This window comes from Salvelinus alpinus, chromosome 35 (genome assembly GCF_045679555.1).
Source record: "Salvelinus alpinus chromosome 35, SLU_Salpinus.1, whole genome shotgun sequence".
NCBI lineage: Eukaryota > Metazoa > Chordata > Actinopteri > Salmoniformes > Salmonidae > Salvelinus > Salvelinus alpinus.
The window spans coordinates 19,681,715-19,702,083 of NC_092120.1; the positions used below are offsets into that span (position 1 = coordinate 19,681,715).

The 20,369-nt window shown below is 46.4% G+C and overlaps 1 protein-coding gene across 2 annotated transcripts in view; it reads left to right on the forward strand.

The window, feature by feature from the left end:
* Window positions 1-19,973, forward strand: part of LOC139564311 (zinc finger protein 407-like) — a 185,217-nt gene extending 165,244 nt beyond the window's left edge. For both annotated transcript variants that reach the window (XM_071383732.1, XM_071383733.1), the window contains exon 9: window positions 17,589-19,973. In XM_071383732.1, the coding sequence (XP_071239833.1) occupies window positions 17,589-18,469 (881 nt within the window). In that variant the 3' untranslated portion in view covers window positions 18,470-19,973. The remainder of the gene's footprint in view (window positions 1-17,588) is intronic.
* The last annotated feature ends 396 nt before the right edge of the window (window positions 19,974-20,369 follow it).

Consider the following 20,369-nt stretch of genomic DNA (forward strand, 5'->3'; position numbering starts at 1 on the left):
AAGGGCGGTTCGTTGCTCCAGAGCCTTTTCCGTTCACCTTCACACTCCTGGGCCAGACTACACTCAATCATATGACCTACTGAAGAGATAAGTCTTCAGTAAAGACTTAAAGGTTGAGACCGAGTCTGCGTCTCTCACATGGGTAGGCAGACCATTCCATAAAAATGGAGATCTATAGGAGAAAGCCCTGCCTCCAGCTGTTTGCTTAGAAATTCTAGGGACAATTAGGAGGCCTGCGTCTTGTGACCGTAGCGTACGTGTAGGTATGTACGGCAGGACCAACTCGGAAAGATAGGTAGGAGCAAGCCCATGTAACGCTTTATAGGTTAACAGTAAAACCTTGAAATCAGCCCTTGCCTTAACAGGAAGCCAGTGTAGGGAAGATAGCACTGGAGTAATATGATCAAATTTCTTGGTTCTAGTCAGGATTCTAGCAGCCGTATTTAGCACTAACTGAAGTTTATTTAATGCCTTATCCGGGTAGCCGGAAAGTAAAGCATTGCAGTAGTCTAACCTAGAAGTAACAAAAGCATGGATACATTTTTCTGCATCATTTTTGGACAGAAAATGTCTGATTTTTGCAATGTTACGTAGATGGAAAAAAGCTGTCCTTGAAACAGTCTTGATATGTTCGGCAAAAGAGAGATCAGGGTCCAAAGTAACGCCGAAGTCCTTCACAGTTTTATTTGAGACGACTTTACAACCATCAAGATTAATTGTCAGATTTAACAGAAGATCTCTTTGTTTCTTGGGATCTAGAACAAGCATCTCTGTTTTGTCCAAGTTTAAAAGTAGAACGTTTTCAGCCATCCACTTCCTTATGTCTGAAACACAGGCTTCTAGCGAGGGCAATTTTGGGGCTTCACCATGTTTCATTGAAATGTACAGCTGTGTGTGATCCGCATAGCAGTGAAAGTTAACATTATGTTTTCGAATGACATCCCCAAGAGTTAAAATATATAGTGAAAACAACAGTGGTCCTAAAACGGAACCTTGAGGAACACCGAAATGTACAGTTGATTTGTCAGAGGACAAACCATTCACAGAGACAAACTGATATCTTTCCGACAGATAAGATCTAAACCAGGCCAGAACTTGTCCGTGTAGACCAATTTGGGTTTCCAGTCTCTCCAAAAGAATGTGGTGATCGATGTGGTGTCATGTGCCTTTTACTGAGGGGTTGCTTCCGTCTGGCCACTCTACCATAAAGGCCTGATTGGTTGCAGAGATGGTTGTCCTTCTGGAAGGTTCTCCCATTTCCACAGAGGAACTCTGGAGCTCTATCAGTCACCATTGGGTTCTCCTTAACCAAGGCCTTCTCCCCCGATTGCTCAGTTTGGCCGGATGGCCAGGTCTAGGAAGAGTCTTGGTGGTTCCAAACTTCTTCCATTTAAGAATGATAGATGCCACTGTGTTCTTGGGGACCTTCAATGCTGCAGACATTTTTTGGTACCCTTCCCCAGATCTGTGCCTCGACACAATCCTGTCTCGGTGTGCTACGGACAATTCCTTCGACCTCATGGCTTGGTTTTTGCGCTGACATGCACTGCCAACTGTGCGCTGACATGCACTGCCAACCTTATATAGACAGGAGTGTGCCTTTCCAAATCATGTCCAATCAATTGAATTTACCCCAGGGGGACTCCAATCAAGTTGTAGAAACATCTCAAGGGTGATCAATGGAAATAGGATGCACCTGAGCTCAATTTCGAGTCTCATAGCAAAGGGTCTGAATACTTATGTAAATAAGGTATTTCTGGGGTATTGTGTGTAGATTGACGAGGAAAATGTTTTATCTCATCCATTTTAGAATAAGGCTGTAGCGTAACAAAATGTGGAAAACGTCATACTTTCCCCTAATGCACTGTGTTGATATTAGTTGGCATGGGTCTTTACGTCAACATTATTGTGTCTGATGTACTGTATTTATGATACCTTTTAAGACTTTTCTGGTCAATGTTCTCTAAGACTCATTTTCCATCTGTTTATCCAGACATCTAAGCCTTATGCCTAATTTTTAAGAAGGAAAGTTATTGAAAAATGTATCATTACCTTCATTTCCCAACAAATGTAGACTCTTGGATATCATTTGACACCCAATTTGATATGCTCCTATGAACGTCACATGTTGGTGCTCATGGGTCCTTTTACATGGAAATGCCCAGCTCTAAATCCTGACGTCTGATCAGACACTTTACCTGCAGTTATATCTGAAACTCCCTCCCTCACTCACTGTCTCAGCAGTGCTGCCCAGGTACCATGGAAGAAGAAGTTGGGGAACCATCCACACCCTCTTCACCCACCTGCAGCCTCATGAAATCCTCATCACGGACACGCGGACCAAAACGAGTCATTACCATTATGTCAGTCAGCACCGTAACTGACTAATTCACTTAGTGCCATATTCTCTGCGTCCACTCAGACCTTATCCTAGACAGTATGAGGGCAACCGTATCGTCTCCTTTCCCCTCCCCGTTCCCTCCCTTCCCCAGCTGTTCAAAATGTCACCGGAGAGATTGATAAGTTCATGCTGTAGGCGCTTTGTTTGGAGAGCCTCCCGGAGTGAGAGAAAAACACCACCTGCTTGGCGAAGGAGCGGAGGGAGTTAGTGTAACAGGTCTGTGTGTTTCAGGCTGGGTGGGCGGCGTTGAGGGAAGGTTGGGGGGAGACGGCAGGCGTTCTCCCGGGTGGGCCGCCAAAACGCACCGTGGGCCCTTGACATCTGAGAGCGAGCACTGCCCCGTGCCGTGTTGGCCCCCAGTGACCGGCGCTACGCCATTGCGCCGTCAGGCAGGCCGTCAAGATACCTCTGCATGCCCCCCCTCCCCACCACACACACTCACGCACATATCTGACGGCGGGAACAGCTGTTCTGTTAAACATGCTGTATGGCACCATATGCTTCATCTACCAGATATTGCTTCATATCATATCAGCTCCAACAACATGGAGGATCGGAGCCAGCCCAGTGACAGTCACCCACATGGAGGATCGGAGTCAGCCCAGTGACAGTCACCCACATGGAGGATGGGAGTCAGCCCAGTGACAGTCACCCACATGGAGGATCGGAGTCAGCCCAGTGACAGTCACCCACATGGAGGATCGGAGTCAGCCCAGTGACAGTCACCCACATGGAGGATCGGAGTCAGCCCAGTGACAGTCACCCACATGGAGGATCGGAGTCAGCCCAGTGACAGTCACCCACATGGAGGATCGGAGTCAGCCCAGTGACAGTCACCCACATGGAGGATCGGAGTCAGCCCAGTGACAGTCACCCACATGGAGGATCGGAGTCAGCCCAGTGACAGTCACCCACATGGAGGATCGGAGTCAGCCCAGTGACAGTCACCCACATGGAGGATCGGAGTCAGCCCAGTGACAGTCACCCACATGGAGGATCGGAGTCAGCCCAGTGACAGTCACCCACATGGAGGATCGGAGTCAGCCCAGTGACAGTCACCCACATGGAGGATCGGAGTCAGCCCAGTGACAGTCACCCACATGGAGGATCGGAGTCAGCCCAGTGACAGTCACCCACATGGAGGATCGGAGTCAGCCCAGTGACAGTCACCCACATGGAGGAATCGGAGTCAGCCCAGTGACAGTCACCCACATGGAGGAATCGGAGTCAGCCCAGTGACAGTCACCCACATGGAGGATCGGAGTCAGCCCAGTGACAGTCACCCACATGGAGGATCGGAGTCAGCCCAGTGACAGTCACCCACATGGAGGATCGGAGTCAGGCCAGTGACAGTCACCAACATGCATTTACACTGTACATGCCATTTAGCCAAACACTCGCATACATATAGGGAAAAACAAGATATAGCCGGTATGAAGAATGATAAATATATTTTTCTTTAAAAAGCATAATGTTTTTTTATGCACGCATGTACGAGCGCGTCTACTTTTTTGGTTCAGGACCGTGACACTTTATCCGTCCTCGCCATTAGAATCCCCGAATCCAAACTTACGGTATTCAATCATTTTGATTAAAAGCCAAGATCTCGAACAGTACTGTTGGGAGTGGAGAGGCCTAAGCAGCCCGCCACGTTTGAGAATTCATATATTTTCATAAACTTTTAACAATGTCAATGAGACACGTCTTCAATCTTTGGTCCACGCGACAGCGGGGCATTCAATCTTTCTTTAGCTTTTCGACAGAAAATTTGAATATGAGCACAGTGTTATTAATGTGATGGTTGTTACGGGGGGGGGGGGGGGGGGGGATTCGCAGAGGGGGTTTTATTCGTTTTGGAGACACTTGAAGCTGAGGAATAAGAGGGAACGGGAGGAAGCAGGGAGGGCGAACACAGAAAGCAACGCTCGGCTAGGTCAAACACCGGGGCTTGTTTGGTCCTAGTGCGTACAGTGTGTTAAAATTCTAATTCGGCACGCCCAATTAACAACACTAACAAACCAAGAGGATTCATTCCTACAATTTCCTACCAGCTACAGTTTTCAATGTTAGACAGGTTAAGATTGTGGCTTCTATATTTGTTTTGTTTAGATTCTGGGGGTTCCTATACACAATATTCATTGTGTCCCTCCCTGTATTATAGTCAAAATGTTCCTCAACTTTTGCTCTACTGTAAATGTATTTAAGACAGGCACATTTGAGGCATACCTTCCTAAACTGAGGTTCAATCTTACATGGACAGTTTGTGGTTGACGTCAGTGTATTTGTTTATTGGTGTTAACTCTAACTAATTACACTATTAAAACCTGAAAAGCAAAGTAGAAGAAGCCCACTTTTGCCCAAGAAAAAAATTGCGTAAATGTTTTCTGAAAAATACCCATAGATGTATGAAGTGAAGTATAGATAGTGACTTATATGCATGGTATTTGGAGTGATATACTACGTTTGGAACACTGATAAATACCATGACTATGAAATACAATTCAAATTTCCCTGGTTGACCTTGTCCTTGATGTTACGAAGACACTGCCTTGGCTAACATCAAATGATTTGCCAATAGTACAATCGATCAATTTGTACATCTAAATTGAACACGTTACACAATCCATAACAATTGGGCAAGGTATAGATGTGTCCTAAATGGGATCATATTCTCTATATAGTGCACTACTTTTGACCAGAGCCTTATGGACCCTACCATGAAGGGAATCGGGTTCCAGTTGGGACGTATCCCTTTGACACATCTTTGGTGTCATCGGAGGAGCCATAGAGGTGCCTGGGTAATAGACAGGAATTATTACGTGTCTGGTTACATGTAACTCTGGTGGCCATTTTATCTCCATCCACTGTGCTGTTGTAGATATCCACCTGTCAATAGTCACACCCAGTTCAAACACTATGCGGTCATTATTATTATTGTGTGTGTGTGTGTGTGTGTGTGTGTGTGTGTGTGTGTGTGTGTGTGTGTGTGTGTGTGTGTGTGTGTGTGTGTGTGTGTGTGTGTGTGTGTGTGTGTGTGTGTGTGTGTGTGTGTGTGTGTGTGTGTGTGTGTGCATTCCAGTATCTATGTGTATTGGTCCCCTTCAGAACAATTTCTCTCTCTCAGCCCTGTCCCCTTTCCCCTCCCTGTATCAGTACTGTCATCAGGATGGATTGAGCCAGTCCCCCCCCCCCAGTGCAAACCAAACCACCGCGGACAGACAGAGTGGGCTAGTAACCCACTGGATAACATGTAGACGCCCTCGTCCCTTTTGGGGATGTGAGGGGCTGTAGAGTTAGAGATATGGGCCTGGGTGCGTTGAGGTGTCTGATAGGGAGAGAGGAGAGATGGGAGGGGAGAGGGGCCGGAGTTCCAGAGAGGTTCCTGTGGTCGTTTGTAACGGGCACACTCTCTTATAGCACCTGCCCAAACCAGGCTCCCCTGTAATGACTCAGACTGATGGTGTTAATAAGACTGGCTGCCCCCCTTGGCTAGTAGTGGAACACCCCAGCAAAGGTAGAGCCCCACAAGATGCAATACACACACATATACACACACACACACACACACACACAAACACGGACGGTCGGGCGAACACACACACACACATCTCTAGCAAGCCTACCTTTCAGACGAGGGGGCGGGGGAAGAGAGAAACGGTCCTTTCCTATCTTTAGAAGAGATACAGAAATAATAATGGAAATGAAATGTGTTACGGTGAACATCTTTCTGCTGGAAGGAAAACCATGAATTATTATATATGTCTTCATGCATGTACAGATAATCTGTCTCTTTTGTATTTGATAGATAAACATCAGTAATTGTTGGTGGACTCGTTTGCACCCCGTATGGAAACATATAGCCGTTTTCATTTTACCAGCTGTTTATTTGGTGCTCTCTCAGCTTTCTAATGCTTCTGGTTTTTCCAACGTTTAATTTTTTCTTTCGGGCTACTGATCACCTCTGAGGGTTGTGTGACTAAACAGTGCTACTGTGTGACCAACATGAGGCGGATAGTCGTTTTTGCCACTCTCTCTCTCTCTCTCTCACTCTTTCTCTCTCTCACTCTTTCTCTCTCTCTCTTTCTCACGCTTTCTCTCACTCTCTCTCTTTCTCTCTCTCACACTTTCTCTCCCTCTTTCTCCCTCTCTCTCTCTCTCTTTCCGAACCGGAAAGAATTGATGGAGTCGCAGTATTTATTCCTGTGCTGTCAGCACAGTCTCCAATCTCTCTTTCTCTCTCTCTTTCTCCAACTCTCCCACCTTTAAATCACTCTCTCATCTCTCTCTCCTCCCTCACCCCGTCTCTCCCTGTCTCTTACCTCTCTCTCCCTCTGTCTAACTCTCTTTCTCTACCTCTCTCTCTTTCTCTGTCTCTGTCTCTCTCCCTCTGTCTAACTCTCTTTCTCTACCTCTTTCTCTGTCTCTCTCCCTCTGTCTAACTCTCTTTCTCTACCTCTCTCTCTTTCTCTGTCTCTCTCCCTCTGTCTAACTCTCTTTCTCTACCTCTCTTTCTCGCCCTCTCTCTCTATCCGTCCCGGCCCGAGGTAAACATATTTTGCAGAAAAGCTGACGGAGAGCTTGTTTTAACAAGGTCAGCAAGTCAAAGCCTGCACTCGTCACGCCAGCCTGGCTGTGTGGTGGGCTGTCTGTGTCTAGCCGCAGACGACACTGTGGCATCTCCACGGAAGATTTATCCTCTACACCTTCAATAATTCAATAATGCTTCCTCTCCTCTTCTCTACTCTTTCTGCCTACACATCTCCTCTCCTTCTCTGCTTCTCCTCTTCCTCTCTTCCTCTCCTCTCGTCTTCTGCACTACTCTCTCTTCCTCTCCTACTCGTCTCCTCACATCTCATCTCCTGCTCTCCGCTTCTCCTCTTCCTCTCCGGCTGTGAGTGTTGTTGGAGAGCAGGCCTAAGTGCCACCAGGCCTCAAACTAACCCGCTTCCTCTCCTTTTTCTTAGTAAAGGCATGATGGACTGGCGCTGAGGACTGCAGGTTTTACGAGAGAACACGTAGTCCGTCATCCAACACTAGCGTGTGTGTGTGTGTGTGTGTGTGTGTGTGTGTGTGTGTGTGTGTGTGTGTGTGTGTGTGTGTGTGTGTGTGTGTGTGTGTGTGTGTGTGTGTGTGTGTGTGTGTGTGTGTGTGTGTGTGTGTGTGTGTGTGTGTGTGTGTGTGTGTGTTTGTGTTTGTGTGTGTGTCTGCGCTGTTGTTGACCTGAGTGATGGGTTGTGACCCCCTGCCTGGCGCCTGCACTCCTCTCTCCCACCTTATAGACTTTCATAGCCGTGTCATGTGGCTTGTGTTATTATTTACCGTCGCCGTGTCCAAAGTTTTGAAACAGTGTTCCCTAATGAATACGATCCAGGCGTTTGGATGAGACGTGTAACAAATGAAGGAGCCAGTTTTGCATCTGTTCCGTCAAAGTTTTACTGCCGGTCACTAAGGTGAAGGCTGAAATGGGAGGGTTATCGCCGTCGGTGTTAATCGATTGGATTTGATTGAGTGCGATTTTGAACGTCCCTCATTTCTCTGAGTTGACGGGTTGTTTCCTTCCCTGTGGTAAACATTGTAATCGGCGTGGGTTTCCCACTCGGTCTCTGCCATGCTAGGACCCAGGTTAAGTGCAGTTGCAGGCTATTATACGTCATTAGGGTAAGTAAGACTCAGCCACGGGGAGAAGAGAAATGGAGGCCTCGGATGGTTCATTTCTCATCGGCTGCGTGGAGCGGAGGGAGGGTCGGGGAGGCAGGAATAAGGACCGATATCAAACACGCTCGCAGGATCGGACACTCACACGCTCGCAAATACGTGTACGCGTGCACATGCACATGCACACACACACACACACATACACACACACACACACACACACACACACACACACACACACACACACACACACACACACACACACACACACACAGAGCCACATAGTCACAAATCACTGTGCCAAAAATACACTTTATAGAGGTTAAAATACCACACCAGCCAGCCAGTCGACAACACTACACTCTACGTGGGAAGACAGAGTTGAAACTGGGACTTCTGGGATTTCTTTGTCATTCTGTGTCTTTCAGAATTAGTCCCATATCAGAGCAGCAACCTCCAGTTGGGCTTGTAAAGTGTGGACTAGATTTGGGCGCCAATGGAACCTTCACTCGTCTTGGAGAGGAGAAAGCAACGTGAGAAGTGCTGGATAAAGAAGAGCAGGAGAAAATTGTCATTGTTTCTTATTACGGAGGAAGAACTGTAAATCAGTAGAGCTCAAACAGAGGAGCGAGCAGTGTTGAAAGACACTGTAGTTACTGCAGCGAAGGCCACTTCCTCCCGCCGCCCGGAATTAAAACCCCAAGCCGGACGGCGCAGTGGAACCAATCACATTTGAATGCTAATTTCGGAAAAAGGACAGTTCGATGAATAGATCTGCTCTTCTCTCTGAAGAAAGGAATTGGCCGCATTAGAGATTGGAGTTTTAAATGCAATTTAAAGAAGGAAAAAACGCAAAAAGAGGATATATTTCCCCAATGTTTTTAAATTAAAGCCAGAAAGGGCATTACCAGGAGAGCATATTTTTCTACAGGCAATTACAAGGTCAATGCACCCTCAACATCCTCCCTTAAAGTTCCCTTATGTATGTTCTGGAATTGTGTTCTTGTATTCAACTTCTTTAATTGGCTCTGTAGTGGCTGCGCAGACACACACGCACGCTCTTGTTCGTGCGCACACACACACACATACATTTAATGTACACACACACACACACACACACACACACACACACACACACACACACACACACACACACACACACACACACACACACACACACACACACACACACACACACACAGACCCTGCAAACACGTAGAGATCCAGTAGCTGGGGAAGCAGGGGGAGAGAAGAGCTGGTCTGGTTTGTCTCTCTGGGCTGGGTGACAGCTGTGTGTGAAGTCCTCTGAATCTGCCCACACTGTCATCTGTTCATATGAGATCTACACACACACACACACACACACACGCACACAGGCAAATACATGTTAAAGTGGTTTTGTAAAGCGTTCCTTCATTATTGGCTGGAGTCCATATCCAAAACCTGCAGTACCTTGAAAGGACAGAGATTGAAATTCGGGTGGCAGCAAACTGCAAAAGCGACAAAGAGTGACGAGGAGAGCGGGAGAAGAAGACGAGCTGCGGAAGACGCAGAGAGGACAGGGCGAGGAGGAGCAATTTCCCCGCGCGCGAGAAAGAATGAGTGAGTGGAGTGAGTGGAGTGAGTGGAGTGAGTGGAGAGAGAGAGAGAGAGAGAGAGAGAGAGAGAGAGAGAGAGAGAGAGAGAGAGAGAGAGAGAGAGAGAGAGAGAGAGAGAGAGAGAGAGAGAGAGAGAGAGAGAGAGAGAGAGAGAGAGAGAGAGAGAGAGAGAGAGAGAGAGAGAGAGAGAGAGAGAGAGAGAGGGTTTACATAACACCGGAGATCGTCTTTGGCATGCCAGCCACCGAGAGGCATCAATCACTCCATCTGTGTAAAATCACAAGCTGACTCCGATATTGCTAAATATTTATACTGTCAGATACACACAGGCAGTGCAGCTGAATGAGAGGCATTCATTAGGCCTGTCAGCCTGCAGATGGAGATTAGAGGGAAGCCTCCCACCATGGTCGCCTCGCGCCGTCTCCCCTATATTTAGCCCCTTCACCACGATAAATATCTCCGCACTGCCTCTGTTAGGTAAATACTGGGTAAATACGACCAGGGATGATCTGGAGGTAACGTAAACACAACGTTGTGTCGTCGAGAGGTGACAACAGGGATGTAACGCAGTAGGTTTGGGTTTGGTCAGGCCTGTTGCCTCGACTTTGCTAGGTTCTTGCGCTACCAAATGTTTTCTGTCTTTCGGTCTCTGTCTGTGTTTCTCTCTTTCTGTCTGTCTTTCTCTTGATTTATTTCTCTCTCTTTCTTTCGCCCCTCTCTTTCTCTTTGTCTATCTTCTTCGGTTTAGACGTGAAGCAAGCGGCTCATATTTTTGATTACTCACAGAGGGCTGACTATTTCATCTGTCTGACTATCAGACTTTCAGATTATAGTAGCCCCCCCCTCACCCCCCCTCTCTCTCTCTCTCTTTCTCTCTCTCTCTCTCTCTCTCTCTCTCTCTCTCTCTCTCTCTCTCTCTCTCTCTCTCTCTCTCTCTGAAGCAACACAGCAAAGCAACAAAGAAATAGAAAACTTTTCCGCTTAATTACAGTGGTAACCACCATGTTGAATCGTGGGAAAAAAATCTGCTTCTATTTCACAATGAATCATTGAGTCGTGGGTGAGTGTGAGGGATAGAGAGGGGACACAGGGATGGAGGGAGGAATGGCGAGAGGTCGGAGAAAGGGAAAGGCGTGTAATTATCTTCAGAACGTAGCCATCACCAGTAAATCCATGGAGCCATCTGACATGGCTAATTAAGGAAGCAATCAAAGGTCCATCTCCCGAGAGTTGGATAGAGCGAGGTAGAGAGAGAGGTGTAATGGGGAGAGTGAGAGAAGGGCAGGAAGGAGAGTGGGAGGAGTGACTGAAACAGTCTGTTCTGTTGTGCTCTTTGTGATGATTCCATGTGTCAGTCCTCAGAGCGGAGGCTCATGCAGGCCTAACTAACCCCAGCTCCTTTATCAAGCTTCGATCTGACGCTCACTAGCACAGATATTGTAAGTCAGTGTGCTATGCCCCAGTGGAAGGGTGTGTGTGTGTGTGAGTGTGTGCATGTTCGTGTACAGTTGAAGTCGGAAGTTTACATACACTTATGTTGGAGTCATTAAAACTCGTTTTTCAACCGCTCCACAAATTTCTTGTTAACAAACTATAGTTTTGGCAAGTCGGTTAGGACATCTACTTTGTGCATGACACAAGTAATTTTTCCAACAATTGTTTACAGACAGATTATTTCACTTATAATTCACTGTATCACAATTCCAGTGGGTCAGAAGTTTACATACACTAAGTTTACTGTGCCTTTAAACAGCTTGGAAAATTCCAGAAAATGATGTCATGGCTTTAGAAGCTTCTGATAGGCTAATTGACATCATTTGAGTCAATTGGAATTGTACCTGTGGATGTATTTCAAGGCCTACCTTCAAACTCAGTGCCTTTTTGCTTGACATCATGGGAAAATCAAAAGAAATCAGTCAAGACCTCAGAAAAAAAATGGTAGACCTCCACAAGTCTGGTTCATCCTTGGGAGCAATTTCCAAATGCCTGAAGGTACCACGTTCATCTGTACAAACAATAGTACGCAAGTATAAACACCATGAGACCACGCAGCCGTCATACCGCTCGGGAAGGAGACGCGTTCTGTCTCCTAGAGATGAACTGGTCCCGTGTGGCTCAGTTGGTAGAGCATGGCGCTTGCAACGCCAGGGTTGTGGGTTCATTCCCCACGGGGGGACCAGGATGAATATGTATGAACTTTCCAATTTGTAAGTCGCTCTGGATAAGAGCGTCAGCTAAATGACTTAAATGTAAAATGTAAATGTAACTTACTTTGGTGCGAAAAGTGCAAATCAATCCCAGAACAACAGCAAAGGACCTTGTGAAGATGCTGGAGAAAGTAGGTACAAAAGTATCTATATCCACAGTAAAACGAATCCTATATCGACATAACCTGAAAGGCCGCTCAGCAAGGAAGAAGCCACTGCTCCAAAACCGCCATAAAAAAAGCCAGACTACAGTTTGCAACTGCACATGGGGACAAAGATTATACTTTTTGGAGAAATTATCTGGTCTGATGAAACAAAAATAGAACTGTTTGGCCATAATGACCATCGTTATTTTTGGAGGAAAAAGGGGGAAGCTTGCAAGCCGAAGAACACCATCCCAACCGTGAACCACGGGGGTGGAAGCATCATGTTGTGTGGGTACTTTGCTGCAGGAGGGGCTGGTGCACTTCACAAAATAGATGGCATCATGAGAAGGAAATTTATTTGGATATATTGACGCAAAATCTCAAGACATCAGTCAGGAAGTTAAAGCTTGGTCGCAAATGGGTCTTCCAAATGGACAATGACCACAAGTATGGGGCTGGCTTAAGGACAACAAAGTCAAGGTATTGGAGTGGCCATCACAAAGCCCTGACCTCAAGCCTGACTCAGTTGCACCAGCTCTGTCAGGTGGAATGGGCCAAAATTCACCCAACTTATTGTGGGAAGCTTGTGGAAGGCTACCTGAAACATTTTACCGAAGTTAAACAATTTAAAGGCAATGCTACCAAATACTAATTGAGTGTATGTAAACTTCTGACCCACTGGGAATGTGATGAAATAAATAAAAGCTGAAATAAATCATTCTCTACTATTATTCTGACATTTCACATTCTTAAATAAAGTGGTGATCCTAACTGACCTAAGACAGGAAACATTTACTCGGATTAAATGTCAAGAATTGTAAAAAAACAGAGTTTAAATGTATTTGGCTAAGGTGTATGTCAACTTCCGACTTCAACTGTATGTGTGCTTTCTCAGCGGTGCTCTGTAAGAGAACCCATTATGACTTATAGGGTACATGTATAATGTAACGGCAACTCAGCTAGAAAGCAGCTTGGACCTTGGTTGTAATTCACCCAATAGTCAGTGCTCTGTGAAATGTGTGTGTGTCTCTGTGTGTCTGGGATTCCTCTGAGTGAATTGTCCAGTCCTCGCCCATTTCCTGGGTGGTCAGATACGGAAGGTGAATGAGACAAAGGGTCGGACACTTCCCCACAAAAAAACTCACCTTTATCAAGGGTTACCCCCTCTCCTCCACCCTCCCTCCACATTCTCCCCACCGTCCGTCCCCTGGTGGCAGAGGCGTGGGTGACCAGGGGGTGACCAGGGGGTCAGCCAGTCTTGGCCAGGGGAAAGTCAGCAGAAATGGAGCTGAGTGCAAGGAGGAGAGAGGAGGACAGTGACCTGGCTGTATGCACTGTGAGTGACCAACACTGAACCCAAACCTGGTTATATGCCTTCTTCCTTTGACTGGCAGCCCTATGCCCTATTTATACTGTACGTCCTTAAAGACCCACTCTGTGATTTTTATGATTGTTTATGATTATTTAAATGAAGGATTGAAACCCATTGATTCTTGAAGAATGTAACTGATGTGCCTCCCTTGAGCTACTTGTTGAATATACGGTTGAGCTAGAAAGATCAGTGTTCCCATGTACGGCTGTTTTGTCCTTGGGGTGTGTACTGTGCTGTGTGTCTCCATCCTTCTCTCTCCTCCTTCTCTTTCTCTCATCTTTCTCTCCTCCTCATCCCCTAGTGTCAATCTCATCCTGGTGTAATTGCTTGTTTTTTTGGTCGCCAGGCCAGTCCCCCCCCTCTCTCTCCCTGGCGTTGATTCATAGAGCTTGTAACTATGAAAGCTCCGAACAAAGCAGGTGACAGAAACACATCCCTAGACGGCTGACTTGTTGGCTCCCCACTGTCCCCACCCCGTCTGGACTTGAGGGACACAGGAGGAGGAGTAGTGGGTCTTCATTCAAGCATGTCGTCTGTACCATGTAGTGAGGGGGGGGGGACTTCTTCTAACCCTCCCTCATGCCCCCCTCCCCCCTCTAGTCCCCCAGCCCCCACAGCCCATCCGTGGTGACCTGGATACGTGCTCTCTCTGACACTTGAACTACTTAGCTGTGTCACCTTCAAAAGCCCCGACAGCGCCACCGCCACCCACCCTGCTTGTGCGTCAGCTGTAAAACGGCCTCACAAATCAAATACCCACAGGTTCATATCTCGAATTGTACGGAATCGGCACGTAAAAGGATGGCAAAGGATTCTGTTTGAAAGTAATTGATCTTGAAGTCCATGTGTTTGTCACAGTGTTGTCATTGTGCCGTCATGTTTGATTCAGTATAATTGACTGGGCTGGCTTATGCTTCTGTCCGATCCAGGTCCGACTGTCCACTGTGTCCAGGGTGACTCGTATTCACTCTAAATGCTTGTAGGTTCGGTGTTAAAGCAGTTCAGACAATGTTATGGTTGACTTGTGTAATTGATTGGTGGGGGCTGCATGTCGGTGTTAAGGTTACTTCCTCTAACTGCTGGTAAGTGGCGTCTGACCACTTCCCAGGCGACGGCCCTCTCCTCCCTGAAGTAGTGCCACTTAGAACCCCCCCCCCTCCTCTACCCAACACCGCAGGCTGTGCTGGCTGGGGGCATTGATCCACTGATCAATATATAGCTGCATCTGTAGTGTACACTACACTGAAGACATCATGCACATTTTGTTCACTCGAGAAATACTGCACCAAACAGTACCTAGTTAGACGTCAAATCGCCTGACTAGGATCTCTTCTGCAAAACATTTCAAAGTGAATGACAGATTTCTTGAGTGATCTGCGATTCATTCGGACTATGTTGAGGGAGTGTATATAGCGCCTACGGCATCTCAAAATGGACAAACCGTACTATTTTCTCGTTTTCCAAGGTCTTTTAAGTATGCGAGCACACTGTATGTGTATGTGTGTCTGTCTGTCTGTCTGTCGTTTTGTCCGTCTTGCGTTCTCTGACACTATATGTCTCTTATTCTTTATTTTCTCCCCATTCCATCTCTGTTGTGGCTTTTCCCTCATTCTCTGTAGGGAGGCCAACTCTCGTCTGGAGAAACGACATCAGAGCCTCCCTCCCATCGCTCCCCTTCTTTCTTCTCTATCTTATTCTCGCCGGAGCCTCCATCTTGTTTGGAATCACTGCAAATAATGCGGTGTGCCTCTCTCTGTCCTCACGACTCGCTGTTAAAGGAATCGGTCACTCGGAACACTCAAAACACATATTAAAACATGCATCAGCCTCTGTCCGGGGCCAAATCACGCTGTTCAAATGTTGTTCTTCCACCGGGAGTGCGGGGACAAGTGAAGAGATGGGATGTGCAACATTAACTTGATTCGCGGCGGCGGCGACTGAGCGACACCCCATAAACCTCAGCGGGCAGGCAGGCTGCTGCCTAGGCCCAGCAGACAGCACCTCACGGATAATGTGACACACGCTAGAGATGCCTCCTATAGCCCGCCACATACATAAGCGCAGACACACACACACACACACACACTCACATACACACTCGTTTTATGGTAATGTGTAAAAACATCACAGCAGTGAGTTATTGTCCCCTCCTGTCGGCCTCTCGGCTCTTAGCAGTTCAGCGTCGGGCATAATCCGTTAGCAGTGGCCAGTGGGTCTCTGTAAACAGGTAACCTCTGCTGTCCTAAATGTCAACCTCCCATACAGAGGGACTGGCGCCCTTCGCAGCACTTGTTCTATAGACTGTCCATAGTGTTTCCGACTAAAGTATTTATGACTATGGGTTTTAAATGGGTTCACTCTGATTTGTGGAGATTTGCTATTTGCTATGTTTCCTATTGTGTCATCACACTTCTCATGAAAGGAGTCGAATATGTGTTTCTATTTGCTATATAGCCTACCTGCCGTGTACTTCAGGAGATTAGGGAGATTTTGTATTTCATTTTAGAAATGTATTGCTACAGGTTTGTGCTTAAATACATTATGCGATCCACCCAGAGAGTGAGGGAAATAGAAAGACAGAAGGAGAGAGAAAGAGAGAGGGGAAGAGAGATGAGAGGAAGACAGAACGAGACTGAGAAAGACATGGACAGAGGGAAACAGTGGTAGGATACAGGCTTGACTCTGATAAACGAAGAGGCCTTCTCAAGGAGTGGACGACTGATACATCTCTCTGTGAGGGGGCTCTTCTCCTCTCCTCTGTCTGGAATGAAACCGGCATCGCTTGGCCACAGTCATCTACACTTATATTTCCCTCTGATGTTACGTGTCATCTGCGGGGAACGCACAAAGTATCATTCCCCCCCAACAATTTCCCATGCGGGGGGTTGTGTGAAGATGGGGGCTATTTTGTAAAGGCATATCAGTGGAGGATGGAGATGGACTGTTATTTGGCAGAGAGTGATGGGAGTAGGGATTATGAAGAACTGACCATTGGTCAGTTTCCTGACACACAGACATACTATCATTGGTTACACTAGTCACTGGGATACACAACGTCCCCGATCTTGATTAGGTGTAGTTGACGATGCTGTAGTTACAGTATGTTCACTGTGTATTAGTACACTGGTCATCATAGGTCCTTTTGTAGCTTTGCCGTCAAATGGTCAACCCACCTGGTAAAATAAGAGATAAATCAAATAGATTTATCGAAATGACGATGAGAAATAAATGATTGAGTTTAGTGTTGCGTGTGTGAAGCAAACCTGGGTCAGATTCTTTCAAATACCTTGTTCTCTGATTTACATTAAACCCGGTACAATGGAACCAAACACACCTGCCTAGAAAATATTTGACCCAGGTTTGGTGTGAGGGTGTGAGTGTGTGTGTGTGTGTGTGTGTGAGTGTGTGAGAGCGAGTGTCTCCTGTTCCTCTCCAAACCCTTTTCTCTGGATAGATTATGCATGTCTGAATCCTCTGAGCTGCCCTCAGCCTTAAACAATGCCATTTCTAACACCATTCCCATCGCCTTGGCAACTCCATAGCAACCTGTGGTCTGCCAGGGCATGGTGTGGATCAATTAGCACCATCTGACGTCTCACCACCTCTTGTCACCCATTTGAATATCTTGATATTCTGTCAGACTATTTTCTGAAGAAAAGTGTTTATTTTTTATTAACAAATTTGCACGCTAGATTATTTTTCATATCAAGTTAATGGAGTATTTATAGATAGATATTTTTTAATGTTATGCTCTGCTATTACGTCAACCTTGCCAGTGCCCTGCAGAACTTGATTTAAAGAGGAATAAAGGGAAAATAAAGAGACAACATGTCCCTGGACAATAGAATGAATGGACATTAAAAAGAAAGGAGGACCAAGGCATAAAAATGCCTTTATTTGTATGGCATGTTCAATGAAACAAACATGTCTAAATCTGACGTGTTTTGGCTGCATGGCTGTCAGGGAGTACAAAGACATGATAGTACAATGTTTTCTTTTGAACAAAGCATTTTCCCAACAACCCCGATTGAAGACACGGGGGCGGGGTTCCAGAATAGCCAATAGTCATTGGACAACACCTAGTATCTTTTTTCTACAAGAATGAATGGTCATTGGTGCTATAAGTATAGTCCTAATAACTAAAATGTCCACGGACGTCATACAGCTTTGCCATTAACGCTGCTCCATAATCTCTTGTGTTTTTTCCAGGTATCGTGTCCAAGTCGTTCGAGTGTCGTCTAAAGGGCCAGGGAGCCACGTTCGTGGAGGTTGACACAGCGTTTGACGGGGCCTTCCCGGTGCGGAGGGTGGGCTCCATGGAGGGTCTGGAGGGCCAGGAGGGTGTCCAGCAGGTGATTATCATCCAGGGCTACGGCGGTGGGGAGATGGCCTTCGACCAGGCCCTGGAAGAGTCAGCCGCCGCCACCCTGCGAGACCTGGCCATGGCGGGCCAGGTGGCCGAGGTGCTCCACATCACCGAGGACGGCCAGGTCATCTCCTCGGGGAGGGAGGTGTCTGCAGGCGGGGCCCATCACCTGGCCGGAGGCACCACCCAGTACGTCCTGCTGGAGTCCGGCGGGTCTGCAGCCGGAGGTGGAGGTCACGGGGGAGGGGCGACGCACCACCACATGGCGTCGGAGTCATCCACGGCTCTGGATGCCCTCCTCAGTGCCGTCAGCGAGATGGGCCAGCAGGAAGAGGACAGCCAAGAGGTCATGACCCAGGAAGTTGTGTCAGAGCTCGTGGAGCAAGAGGAGGAGATGGTGGTGAAGACGGAGGAGGAGGTGTGGGAGGAGCAGCAGGTGCAGGATGAGCAGGTGGTCCAGGAGGTTCTGCAGTTTGCAGCCAGCCATCTGATGAAGGAGGGGCTGACGCAGGTGATCATCAACGATGAAGGGACCCACTACATCGTGACGGAGCTGGATGACAACACCCTCCAGGTGGAGGGGACCATGTACACCCAGCACCAGGGAGGGGAGGACGACCAGCAGAGCGAGGAGGTTTCAGAGGGCCAGGCTGGGGAGAGGATGGTCTACTACCTGGATGGAGCGCCACACAATGTGGTTCTGGAGAAGGTGGAGGTGGACTAGTCGGTGACTGTGGCGAGAATCTCAACTGGATTTCCTTGATTCCTCGAGTCCTCTCCTCACCTCCTTCTCAAACCCTGTTGGATAAGACGTTATAGGGGAGTGACCTCTGTCTGACCTTTTCATCCATTGGGTTGGAGAAGGAGGCGAGGGGAAGGATGCAATAAATCAAGGAAATGCAGTTGAGACCTTCCCTGTGTGAAGACCAAATGTCCAGCTTAAAGCCCCAAAGAGTCTTCCTCTTTGTCTCTTTCATTGAAAATGTCATGTTTTTTGTTTTTTACATAGCTTTGTCTCCGTTTTGCAACGATCAACTCAGGATAACATTCACATCTATAGAGTTCTAGTGAGGTGCAAAGTCTTTGGTGCTAACATTATTTAACATTTGCATCATTTTATGGCCAACGCCAGAATTACCACTTGTTTTTGGAGTCATGACTGGAAGACTGGAAATACTGTACATAGGCTATTTTCAATTGCAAAAATAATAACGGGAAATAATAACGGGAAATGTTCCCGTTATCTAAAGAAAGACTTACAATCTTTAAGTTGCGTGGTTTGGTTTTGTTGAAAGTTGGAGAATAATAGCAGCTTTATTTTTCAATTTGATATGGTTTTACTAAAAGGACATTTCCACCCAAAAACGATATTTTGGTATTTGTTTAATTTGTCCATTGTTGGTTTTGCATGTCAGCAATCCATTTTCAACATATATCATTTTCAAAATACAGAAATACAGCCGGTATGATGCAAAAGGCAGCATCATTTAGCATCATACCAGCTGTATTTCTATGTTTTGAAAGTTATATATCTTGAAAACTTGTTTGCTGACATGCAAAACCTTTCTGTACTATATCAACAATGGACTAATGAAACAAATACCAAAATATTGTTTTTGGGTGGAGTTTTCCTTTAAGTAGTGAATTAGTTTGCATTTGTAAGTTAAAATAATATTTTTTTGTTTGTTTATTTAAAAAGGTACATTAATAGGTCTGTTTTGATAACAGACACCTTGCTATCATACCTTGCTGAATCTAGGACCAATAGCATTTTGGACATCGAAAATATCCAGGCTGCTGATTGGTCTAAATCCAGGGGCAGTCCACTGATTGGCTTTGTTTTTCAGCAATTCCTAAATATGGTCAGAATGCTGATTGGTCTGAATCCAGAGGCAGTCCACCTGTTTTTCAGGATGTTCTCAAAATGTCACGGTGCTGACATTGTTTCGCATCATTAATAAGTTCTCTCATAGGGAGTGTCCTTTGACCGACAAAATAGGACAAATGAATTTGTCGCAGAAACATGCTTTGGCAGAATAGAATAATAAATGACAGAACATTTAGTGAGTTTCTGATCATCATAATCCAATTAAAGTTAATAAGTATTTTTCTCCATTGGTTTTCCTGCTCTGAGTTATTGTAAATATATGTTTCTGTAGATGAAATTGTAATGAGACTTGCGTTTGACTCATGACAATAAAGCTCCATCTTCATTTGGAGGGTTGCTAGTTCACCACACGTTTTCTATGACAGTGATACAATCTCCTATTCACATCAACCACGTGAACTTCCACGCGTCAACTGACATTGGAGCTTTGACCAAGTGTGTTTCCAATCACCATCATCATGATCATCACCGTTGTCATTATCACCGTCACTACAGTCATCATGGTCACCATCATCCTAATCATAAATCCGCCTCTCCCTCGGCCAGCCCCCTATTCTCTCCCTCCATTGTGTTGAACAGACACATTCTTTCTCCCTACAGTATTCAAGAGCTGGAAGAGGGAATCAATATTCACGTCGGGCCGTAGTACAGCCTGGGCTCTGATTGAGTGAGTGGGAGCCCAGCGTGACGGCTATGAACACAATGACGAAGACTGGCTTTCACACAGGGGCCATCG